The following is a 12,011-nucleotide window of genomic DNA, read 5'->3' on the forward strand; positions in this document are numbered from 1 at the left end:
AGTAAAGTATTTATGAATTTCATTACATCAAAATTAAACTTCTCTGTTACAGAATAAGCCACAGAATTAAAGGCAGGTTACACATGAGGGAAGATACTTATTATAAGCAAATAAAAAAGATAAGTTATAAAATGGGAATTATTTTAGGAAATACAGAGTAGCAAGTTTTTAGAGGTAAAAATCTGTCTCCACTCTAATTTTTGAGTTTATTAAAGTATTGACTCTCCTCTTTGAGTTGACCCATTATTTAGTCTTCTATTCAGTCAGCAAATATTTACTAAGAACCTACAAGATACAGCATGTTAATCTGATGACATCCCAGAAATAAGATATTGGTAAAGAAAAATTATTCTCCTGAGTGAGACACAAGATTATGCTATTTTGTTCTATTTATGTTGTGTGTGATAATGATTGTACATTCTACATAAATTGAGGTTGTGATCAGTAATGGCTAAAATGGAGGTCGAGAATAACAAGGTAAGTAAAGCTACTATTCTGAATTTTGTTTTAGAGAATTCCTAAATACAAGAGTTGATTGAGCCTGATCTGTAGTGACGCAGTGGAGGGGGTGTCAACCTATAATGCTGAGGTCACTGGTTCAAAACCCCAGGCTTGCTTCCTGCTTTACACTCTCTCCTCTCTCTAAAATCAGTAAATAAAATCTTTAAAAAAAATAAAAGCGGGAAATGCTAAAATTGAGATTACACTTACAAATTGAAGTGAGACCGATCATTGCTGCAGAAGTATGGTGAACAATATACTCCTACTGGTGGTGGGAATATAAATTGGCACAACCCTCTTAGAAAATACTTTCCATTGTTAAGGAGAAAGACACTTTGATCAAAAGGTACTCATTGGCCTGACCAGGTGGTGGCGCAGTGGATAGAGCGTCGGACTGGGATGCGGAAGGACCCAGGTTCGAGACCCTGAGGTCGCCAGCTTGAGCGCAGGCTCATCTGGCTTGAGCAAAGAGCTCACCAGCTTGGACCCAAGGTCGCTGGCTCGAGCAAGGGGCTACTCGGTCTGCTGAAGGCCCATGGTCAAGGCACATGTGAGAAAGCAATCAATGAACAACTAAGAAGTCGCAACTCACAACGAGAAACTGATGATGCTTCTCATCTGTCTCCGTTCCTGTCTGTCTGTCCCTGTCTATCTCTGCCTCTGTAAAAAAAAAAAAAAAAAAGGTACTCGTTGCAGCATTAATTGTAGTAACAAATCTGGGAACAACCTAATACCTAGTGTAGTAGGCAGGTGGTAAATTTTGGAACAGTCCCATGATAGAACATTGTGCAGTCATTAGAAGTAATATTTACAAAGAGTACATTGTGAAAAGCTTGTTTTGTCAAGTGAAAATAATACAATATGCATGTGCGTACACATATTAAAAATGATTTCAAATAAAATAATTGCATCCCTAGGGAAAAAAAGAAACTAGAAGATAGTAATGCTGAAATTGGTATACTGTACTATATCCATTTGGTGAAAATGAGTGGAGTTTTTCTTTTCAATATTTTCAGTGTTATACATATATACATAGTACCTATAGTCTATATATAGTATTTATAATACATGACATATGTTATGGTATTTATAATATATGAAATTTATAAATATGTATATTACATACTAGATACATTATACTGTTAATGCAGTAAATACTACTATAAAAATACTCTATAATACTGCGTATCTATATTTTTTTTATAATGATAGAAAGGGTGTCAGCATAAAAAAATTGAGAATAGAATCTTCATTCTAGAAAATATAATTTTCTAGAAGTTTAATATAATTCTCTCTATGCTGTTATTAGGCAAAAAGAAAAAATGTCCTCTTTGAACACATATTATGTGATGGTATGGATTTATGTTTGAAGGGGGCCATTTTGTCTTCAAACTTCCCATAGGTTGGTGGATTTGTGTGAGGAGAGGTTAGGTTTCTGGGTTGTTTTTTTTCCCATTTTGTCTTTTGACATATCTGCTAATAATGTTAGAATGTTCTCAGTTCTCTGACAGATCTGGTAGTGAAATTTTTTTATCTATAACTTCATTCCTTAGTCCTTATTTTGCCTGCAGAGATCATAAAAACCAATTTGATTCTTTTCTTTTACATTGTTTTCTGTTTCTTCTACAGTTCCATGTAAGATATGATTTAATTTTTACTTCTCTTAATTATTTGTCGAGCACTTGTTTTCTAATAATTTTATTTATTTATTTTTAAAGATTTTACTTATTGATTTTACAGGGGGTGGGTAGAGCAAGAAGTATCAAGTCATAGTTGCTTCACTTTAGTTGTTCATTAATTGCTTATCATATGTGCCTAGACCGGGCAAACCCAGGGCTTCCAGCTGGTGACCTTAGCGTTCCAGGTCAACACTTTATCTGCTGCTGTTCCACCACAGTTCAGGCAACAATTTTATTTTTACAGTAAGGTGACTAGCCTGACACAGAAGCTCATTTATGAAGCAGAGTAAAGTAATACTTTTCACCTCCATTATTCCAGATATGTATTATTATAGCATTAAATGGTAGCTTTTTGGAAAACATATTACACAGTATGTGATTAATTCATGGGATTTGGGGGGGGGGTTGTTTGTTTGTTGTTTGTTGTTTTTTTTTAGCAGAGAGAGAGAGAGTGTGCGTGAAAGGAACAGACAGGGACAAAGATGAGAAACATCAACTCATAGTTGAGGCACTTTAGTTGTTCATTGATTGCTTTCTCATATGTGCCTTGACCAGGGGAGACTCGAGCAGAGCCAGTGACCCCTTGCTCAAGCCAGCAACTTTTGGCTTCAAGTTGGTGACCCTTTACTCAAGCTGGATGAGCCCACACTCAAGCTGGCAAGTTTGGGTTTTCGAATCTGGGTCCTCAGTGTCCCAGGTCAACGCTTTATCCACTGCACCACCACTAGTCAGGCTGATTCATGATATTTTTGATGAAACTTAAGAAAAAACAAGCTGTGGCCCTGGCCGGTTGGCTCAGCGGTAGAGCGTCGGCCTGGCGTGCGGGGGACCCGGGTTCGATTCCCGGCCAGGGCACATAGGAGAAGCGCCCATTTGCTTCTCCACCCCTCCCCTCCTTCCTCTCTGTCTCTCTCTTCCCCTCCTGCAGCCAAGGCTCCGTTGGAGCAAAGATGGCCCAGGCGCTGGGGATGGCTCCTTGGCCTCTGCCCCAGGCGCTAGAGTGGCTCTGGTCGCAGCAGAGCGACGCCCCAGAGGGGCAGAGCTTAGCCCCTGGTGGGCGTGCCGGGTGGATCCCGATCGGGAGCATGCAGGAGTCTGTCTGACTGTCTCTCCCCGTTTCCAGCTTCGGAATAAAAAGAAAAAGAAAAGAAAAAACAAGCTGTATATAGCATTGCTAAGCCTTGTCTCATTCTGTACTCATGCAATTGATTTTTTGGACCAAGTTCTTCATTATTAGATTTTATCTTATTAGATTCAGTCTGTCTTTGGGGGTGCCAGTTGTGTCAGTGAGGACACTTAAATAGCCCACTCAACTTCATATCCATCAAAAAGTTTAGTCCTGGTTGGGTGGCTCGGTGGATTAAGCATTGACCCTTCATGCCAAAGGTTTTGGGTTTGACCCCCAGTCAGTGCACATTACAAGAAACATTCAGTGAGTACACAACTAAATGTAACAACAAGTGAAATAACGAGTTGAGGCATTTCTCTCCCCTCTTTCTCTCTCAAATCAATGGAAAATTTTTGAAAAAAGAAAGTTTAATGTGTTGTCCAGAGCCGCCTCTGTGTCATTGATAAACAGTGTTAAATAAGAGTACTTAAGATTTTAGTCCTAGACACTGTAGAAAAAAATGTGGTTTTTGGGGTTTTTTTTTTGTGTTTTATATTTTTCTGAAGCTGGAAACGGGGAGAGACAGTCAGACAGACTCCCGCATGCGCCTGACCGGGATCCACCCGGCACGTCCACCAGGGGCGATGCTCTGCCCACCAGGGGCTACGCTCTGCCCACCAGGGGGCGATGTTCTGCCCCTCCGGGTCGTCACTCTGTTGCCACCAGAGCCACTCTAGCGCCTGGGGCAGAGGCCAAGGAGCCATCCCCAGCGCCCGGGCCATCTTTGCTCCAATGGAACCTCGCTGCGGTAGGGGAAGAGAGAGACAGAGAGGAAGGAGAGGGGGAGGGGTGGAGAAGCAGATGGGCGCCTCTCCTGTGTGCCCTGGCCGGGAATCGAACCCGGGACTTCTGCATGCCAGGCCGACGCTCTACCACTGAGCCAACCGGCCAGGGCCGAAAAAAATGTTTTAAAATAAACATCAACAGACATTTGAAAAATAATTTTGTTGACAACTTTATATTCAGATTTATAGTTTGAGATATGTTAACATTTTTATCTACTTTTTCTGCTCAGGGATCCATCTGTTTCTAAGTCTATAGAACGAATCTTTAAAATCTGGGAAGATAGAAATGTATACCCAGAAGAAATGATTGTGGCGTTAAGAGAAGCATTAAGTAAGTGTCTTTTCTCTTCTAAAAGAAAATTTGAATCATTTTTCAGTCTTTAAAATAACATATATTTTATATATCTAGTCCTGTTGCTTAATAATGAAAAATAAAATTTTAGATCTGGCCTTGTTTACTTAAACTTAAAAATCTGAATTAAAATTTAAGTAGAATTTATTTTGGGAGGGTTGAATTTTGTTTTTATTGACTAAAGAAGTCAAGCATATTAAGTGATGGTGGCCATCTGATTATTTTCTTTCATTTGCTTTATGTTGATTGTTTGAACTGTTCACTCTTTGTGCTTAATAATTACTGCCCTGTTCTCTTACTGTTGCAGAATTTTTGGACAGGGTTTCATTTTTCACTAAGTATTTGATATTAAGCATATGTTAGCATTCTTTAGTCTCTGTTTTGGTTTAGATTTACAGTAAGTTGTATACCTGTTTTTTAAAAAATTATTTAGTTCCTTTTGTATTAGATGCATGTAATTAAGTTATGGAATTGAAACTGGTAACACCTGATATCATGACCATTATTTGACTAGAAATTTGCTTTAAAAATAGCATCTTCTAAGAAGCTGTTAAATTCTTTGTTTGAATGTGTGAACTGGAATTTTTAAGCTTCCTGCCCTATTCTCAAAATCAGTTATTTTATTGACTATAGAAATCATATTTATTTGACAGCTTCTTAGAGATTGGTAGGTGTTTTATTTTTATTTTTTTATAAAAAGAAAAGGAAAGAAATAAACAACACACAGTCTGGGATTGCCTTTTTTCATGCTACAACTTTGACACTGAAGTGGACAGACAGAACAGCTTCCCATAATGCCAGGTTGCAAAAACTGAAATGTTTTCCAGGTACCACTTTCAAAACTCAGAAGCAGCTGAAAGAAAATCTGAACAAACAACCGAATAAGCAGTGGAAGAAATCACAAAGTAAGGAACAAAATCTCAACTAATATAAAATTAACTCCTCTTTTTGGAGCAGAAGAAAATGTAGACCATTTGACATCGTACCTCGCATAAACCATGGGCAAGCCTGTGTTTTCCAGGCCTGGGAGGCTCCCAGTGACTTATACTAAACAAGCCATCATGGAGTTACTTCTTAAAAAAACAAAGGCAAAAGCAAAAACCTACTTTTAAGCAAAGAAAATGCAGGAAGAGGGTTTAAATGAGTGAAGATTCAAGAGTAGTTGGGGGATTGAAAGAAGAAAATACATACTTGATAGTGCCCAGGCTAACCCTCAGGTTCAAAGATATATGGAGTTAGAGGCAGCTGGCATTAAACAACAGAGCTGAAGAGGAGACTAGGCATTAAGAAGCTTTTTTGTGGGAGCCATAAAATCCTTCACATTTGGGGATACACTCTACCAGTTTAGATCTGGGCCTCAGATCCTGGCCAGAACCTCATTCTCTAACAGGAGTTCCTGCTATGTTATCATGTTTACCCAGCATGAGACCAAGGGAGTGGAATATTGCATGTGATAGGCTGCTGTGGGCCAAACTGAGGAATATTGAGAAAGACCTGAAGGTGTGAAGGGAAGAAGGTAAAAGACAGTGAGAATTGGGAGGTGAATCAAGACACTTGGGATGGTTTTGCTCCAGCAAGCATTTGATATTCGTCATGATTGAGGTAGTCCTCTGACAGCCTTTTGGGCATAAGTTGCATGCTTAGTAACAACAGGAGTCATCATTTCAGCCAAAGTTCTACCACAATAATAATGTACTTAGAGCTTTCTTTGCCTGTTTTTGCTGTGAACTGAGTCAGCAGAAAAAGAAATCCAAAGCTAAATACATAGGAATAGAGTTGATGTTTCTAAAGTCATTTTCTTCAGCCAGTGCTCAGGATTAATGGGATGTCCTACTCCTAACACTCTTAATTTGAAGTGTTAAGATCCTGTTACACTCAGTCAGACTAGGATAGATAAAAGGTACTTCATGTATCTCAGTATCTCCCAATCAATAATTTTGGGACTCTTATCACTTAAAGGGCCTATTGGAGGTAAGTAGGTCAGTCCTATCTAAACAGTATGTTTTTGTATTGACCATGCTTGGGAATGTATAATTTCAATAATTTTATATTCCACTATTCTGGAAATTGTGATTTAAAATGTGCATGTTTGACATATGTTCAAAAGTACATCCTTAACTATAGAGCTAAAATTTTTCTAAAGATTAAAGTCAACTTTTTCTGTGTTCCTAATGACCTTTGTTTAACTCCAACAGCATCTACGAATCCAAAAGCTGCTCTCAAATCCAAAATAGTTGCTGAATTTCGAGTAAGTTAATGTTGAACATGCCAAAGCCTTATTTGCCCTTTTTGTGTTACAGTTTCCTGTATAGTCCAGTAAGATTTATTTTTGTTTAGTTGTACGTGAGTTAATTTTAAGTTAAAAAGGAATCCAGCCTGACCAGGTGGTGGCGCAGTGGATAGAGCATCAGACTGGGATGCCCAGGACCCAGGTTCAAGACCCCGAGGTCACCAGCTTGAGCGCGTGCTCAGCTGGTTTAAGCAAAGCTCACCAGCTTAGACCCAAGGTCACTGGCTTGAGCAAGGGGTTACTCAGTCTGCTGAAGGCCCGCGGTCAAGGCACATATGAGAAAGCAATCAATGAACAACGAAGGTGTTGCAATGCACAACGAAAAACTAATGATTGATGCTTATCTCACCGTTCCTGTTTGTCCCTATTTATCCCTCTCTCTGATTCTCTGTCTCTGTAAAAAAAAAAAAAAAGAAAAGCCTGACCTGTGGTGGCGCAGTGGATAAAGCGTCAACCTGGAAATGCTGAGGTTGCCGGTTCGAAACCCTGGGCTTGCCTGGTCAAGGCACATATGGGAGTTGATGCTTCCAGCTCCTCCCCCCTGTCTCTCTCTCCTCTCTCTCTCTGTCTCTCTCTCCTCTCTAAAAAATGAATAAATAAAAAAAAAAAAAAAAAAAAGAATCCAGATTGGGATCAGCTAATTTAAGAGTTCATCTCTTTCGCTAATGGAAGTAATAACCTTCTTCTTTTTTTTTTTTTTTTTTCCTTTTTTTCTGAAGCTGGAAATGGGGAGAGACAGTCAGAGAGACTCCTGCATGCGCCTGACCAGGATCCACCCGGCACGCCCACCAGGGGCGACACTCTGCCCACCAGGGGGCGATGCTCTGGGGCGTCACTCTGCCGCAACCAGAGCCACTCTAGCGCCTGGGGCAGAGGCCAAGGAGCCAACCCCAGTGCCCGGGCCATCTCTGCTCCAATGGAACCTTGGCTGCGGGAGGGGAAGAGAGAGACAGAGAGGAAGGGGGGGGGGGTGGAGAAGCAAATGGGCCCTTCTCCTATGTGCCCTGGCTGGGAATCGAACCCGGGTTCCCCGCACGCCAGGCCAACGCTCTATCGCTGAGCCAACCAGCCAGGGCCAGTAATAACCTTCTTATAGAAGATCTATTACATATTACAGGCTTAGTTCTATACTGAATCCCCAAACAAGGGGTTTATCTTCCTAGGAAGCTCCATTAAATTAGAATTTTCATAGAGTTAACATATAATAATAAGGCTATGTTTTGTTTTTTTGACAGAGACAGAGAGATAGATAGGGACAGACAAGACAGGAAGGGAGAGAGATGAGAAGCATCAGTTCTTCACTGCAGCTCCTTAGTTGTTCAGTGATTGCTTTCTCATATGTGCCTTAACCGGGCAGGCTACAGCTGACCAAGTGACCCCTTGTTCAAGCCAGCGACCATGGGGTCATGTCTACGATCCCGTGCTAGATGATCAAGCTAGATGATCCCGTGCTCAAGCCTCCAACCTTGGGGTTTTGAACCTGCGTCCTGCGCATCCCAGTCCGACACTCTATCCACTGCGCTGCCACCTGGTCAGGCAAAGCTATGTTTATCTAATTAAAATTTTAAGAAGATATAAGTAGACCATGTTTCATTCTTAACACCATATCCATAAATTAGCATTGAATGACCAAAGACAAAGATTTTTTAAAGTATATAACTAAAAAATTTTTTTCTTGTTGTATTTTTGTTTTGTTTTGTATTTTTATTGGTTTGAGAGTGAGAGAGTGAGAGAGAAAGAGGGAGGAGAAAGATGAGAAGCATCAGCTTGTAGTTGCGGCACTTTAGTTGTTCATTGATTGCTCCTTATACATGCCTTGACTGGAGGCTGGAGTCAAGTCAGTGATAACCCCTTGCTCAAGCCAGCGAACCTGTGCTCAAGCTGGCAACCTTGAGGCCCTGGCCGGTTGGCTCAGTGGTAGAGCGTCGGCCTGGCGTGTGGAAGTCCCGGGTTTGATTCCCGGCCAGGGCACACAGGAGAGGCGCCCACCTGCTTCTCCACCCCTCCCCCTCTCCTTCCTCTCTGTCTCTCTCTTCCCCTCCCGCAGCTGAGGCTCCCTTGGAGCAAAAGGTGGCCTGGGCGCTGGGGATGGCTCTGTGGCCTCTGCCCCAGGCGCTAGAGTGGCTCTGGTCGAGACAGAGCGACGCCCCCTGGTGGGCGTGCCGGGTGGATCCCGGTCGGGCACATGCGGGAGTCTATCTGCCTCCCCGTTTCCAGCTTCAGAAAAATACAAAAAAAAAAAAAAAAAAAAAAAGCTGGCAACCTTCAGGTTTCAAGCCAGGGACCTCAGCATCCCAGGTTGATGATCCACTGCGCCACCACCAGTCGGGCACTAAAAGATGTTGTTTTCTTTGTTTTTTTGATGGAGACAGAGAGAGCAGAGAGGGACAGCTAGGGACAGACAGACAGGAAGGGAAAGAAATGAGAAGCATCAATTCTTCATTGCAGCACCTTAGTTGTTCAATGATTGCTTTCTCATTTGTGCCTTGGTGGGGGGCTACAGCAGAGCGAGTGACCCCTTGCTCAAGCCAGCAATGTTAGGCTCAAGCCAGCGACCTCAGGATTTTGAACCTGGGTCCTCCGAGTCCTAGTCGGATGCTCTATCCACTGCACCATAGCCTGATCAGGCTAAAACATTTTTTTGTTTTGTTTTGTTTTGTATTTTTCTGAAGTGAGAAGCAAGGAGGCAGGCAAACAGATTCCTGCATGCACCTGACTGGGATCCACCTGGCATGCCCACCAGGGGGCGATGCTCTGCCCATCTGGGGCGTTGCTCTGTTGCAACCGGAGCTATTCTAGCACCTGAGGCAGAGGCCACAGAGCCATCCTCAGCACCCGGGCCAACTCTGCTCCAATGGAGCCTTGGCTGCAGGAGGGGAAGAGAGAGATAGAGAGAAAGTAGAGGGGGAGGGGGAGGGAGTGGAGAAGCAGGTGGACGCTTCTCCTGTGTGCTCTGTCCCGGAATTGAATCCGGGACTTCCACAGATTGTGCTGACGCCCTACCGCTGAGCTAGCCAGCCAAGGATTAAAAAATGTTTTGACATGAGAATTGGTTGTCAATATCTCTGATTATGAGAAAATGTAAAGGGTTTTCTTTCTTGGGGTTTTATTAGGTTTTAATGGGGAAAGCAGATAAGTCAGTGATCTTGTAAAGGAAATATGATTCTGCTCTGTGTTCAGTCTCAGGCCCTCATTGAAGAGCTGTTGCTGTACAAGCGCTCAGAAGATCAGATAGAATTGAAGGAAAAACAGCTGTCAACTATGCGGGTGGATGTGTGCAGCACCGAAACTCTCAAATGCTTAAAAGGTAGTGCTTACATCCTTTAACTAGAAAAACTCAGATTTTCTTTCCTGATCTGTCATTTTCAAGTGATGAGACTGGCTTCTCCTATAAAGAGAACCTTAGGTTGTAGAGAGCAGTGTGCAGCTCTGGTTTCCCAGGCAGTGATTTCATGCATATACATTTCATAAGGAAATTTTTATCCTTCATGTTGTACACATTAAACTTACACAGAGTTATGTGTTGATTATATCTCAAGAAGGCCATCAGTTTTTTGTTGCGACACCTTAGTTGTTCATTGATTACTTTCTCGTATGTGCCTTGACCGTGGACCTTCAGCAGACTGAGTGACCCCTTGCTCGAGCCAGCAACCTTAGGTCCAAGCTGGTGAGCTTTTCTCAAACCAGATGAGCTTTTCTCTGCGCTTAAGTTGGCAACTTGGGGTCTTGAACCTGGGTCCTCTTAATCCCAGTTTGATGCTCTAACTACTGCGCCACTGCCTGGTCAGGCTGTTTTCTCCACTTCTGACACTGTCTTGATATATTTGGTTATGTAAAGACAAGTATAGTTCACATGTTTAATTAACTGGTTTGGATATGCTCTTTAATAAGGTCACCGTAATGCCTCTTAAAAATCTAGTTAGTTGCTCTCTTTTTCTTACACTGTAAATTATAGGAAATAATATTAATAACACTTGGAAACAAAATTTTTGTTGCACCCACAAAAACACTTGTTCTTCCCTAATTCGAGTATGCTGATCTCAAATCGGACATTAGTTTTTCTCTGTAAGCTACAGTTTTTTTGCAATTCAAGATTTTAGGTTTTCATCTTATTGTAATATTTTCAACATTTAGTTTAACATAATGAAGTAGAATATCTTCTTGGGCATTATCTTTGTGAAAATATAATTATATAATGCTATAAATACACTAATACACTAAAAGATATGATTGTATCAGAATTTGTCTACAATTTTGAAATAGAACATATAAAAACTTATTTTAATCATAAAATTTGCGCAAAACTTATTTAAATTTTATTCAGGCAAAAATTTGTGTTTGTAGCTCTTGCATTTGTGTACTTGTTGAGGACAATCTCATTTGATGCTCCAGCAGTAGTCTGCTCATCACTAACAGCTCCAAGATTTTTGGGAAACTTATCAAGGTGACTGTTCAGGAAGTGAATCTTAACGCTCATGTTACATCCAATGTTGCGGAAAGCCAACAGCATCCTTTGAACCAGAAGTTCATAGTTTTCTGCTTTTTTGTTGCCAAGGAAGTTCTTTGTAACTGCCACAAAAGACTGCCATGCTGCTTTCTCCTCCTTATTCATCTTCCTGGCAAATTCTTCATCACGTATGAGGGTTCGAAGTTGAAGTCCATTGAATACACCTGCTTTTATCTTCTCGAAAGACAAGGCAGGAAAAGCAGAGATAATATGTTGAAAGCATTCACTTTCTCTATTCAGAGCCTGAACAAACTGCTTCATTAAGCCAAGTTGATGTGAAGTGGGAAAAAATGATCCTGTCTCTATTAACTACAGGTTCATTCACAATATTTTGCATCCCTACTTCCAGAGCTTCACGTTTCAGCCAGTCCTTCTGTGTCCAGTGTTTCTCCCGAGCTTGGCTGTCCCACAAACACAGAAAGCAAGGATACTTCGTGAAACCTCTCTGTTGTCCTAGCAGGAAATTTACCATTTTAAGATCCACACAAATGATCCTAACTGGATCACAAATGATCATACTTCAGAAAGTCGAGGACAATTTTTATGTCATTCTTACTAAGTCATTCAATTTGGGTTGGCTAAATTGCTGAGGGGTTAATGACTGCTTGGCATCAGAAGAAGATCCTTCAGATTCTACAACCATTTCCTCATGCATCTTATCAAAATACACTTGATCACCATGTTCACTTTCTTCATCCTTAGAAGAAATAAAACCATTGAAAACTGAAA

The 12,011-nt window shown here is 41.2% G+C and overlaps 1 protein-coding gene across 8 annotated transcripts in view; it reads left to right on the plus strand.

Annotated features, from left to right (window-relative positions):
* RPRD2 (regulation of nuclear pre-mRNA domain containing 2) overlaps window positions 1-12,011 on the plus strand; it is a 131,264-nt gene that overhangs the window by 86,324 nt on the left and 32,929 nt on the right. For 4 of the 8 annotated variants that reach the window (XM_066377349.1, XM_066377351.1, XM_066377353.1 and 1 more), the window contains exons 3-6: window positions 4,364-4,464; window positions 5,313-5,390; window positions 6,681-6,733; window positions 9,956-10,082. In XM_066377349.1, coding sequence (XP_066233446.1) covers window positions 4,364-4,464; window positions 5,313-5,390; window positions 6,681-6,733; window positions 9,956-10,082 — 359 coding nt within the window. The remainder of the gene's footprint in view (window positions 1-4,363; window positions 4,465-5,312; window positions 5,391-6,680; window positions 6,734-9,955; window positions 10,083-12,011) is intronic. The other 4 variants (XM_066377352.1, XM_066377350.1, XM_066377355.1 and 1 more) reach the window with 1 other exon arrangement.

The sequence above is a fragment of the Saccopteryx leptura genome, chromosome 3 (genome assembly GCF_036850995.1).
Source record: "Saccopteryx leptura isolate mSacLep1 chromosome 3, mSacLep1_pri_phased_curated, whole genome shotgun sequence".
Classification (NCBI taxonomy): Eukaryota; Metazoa; Chordata; class Mammalia; order Chiroptera; family Emballonuridae; genus Saccopteryx; species Saccopteryx leptura.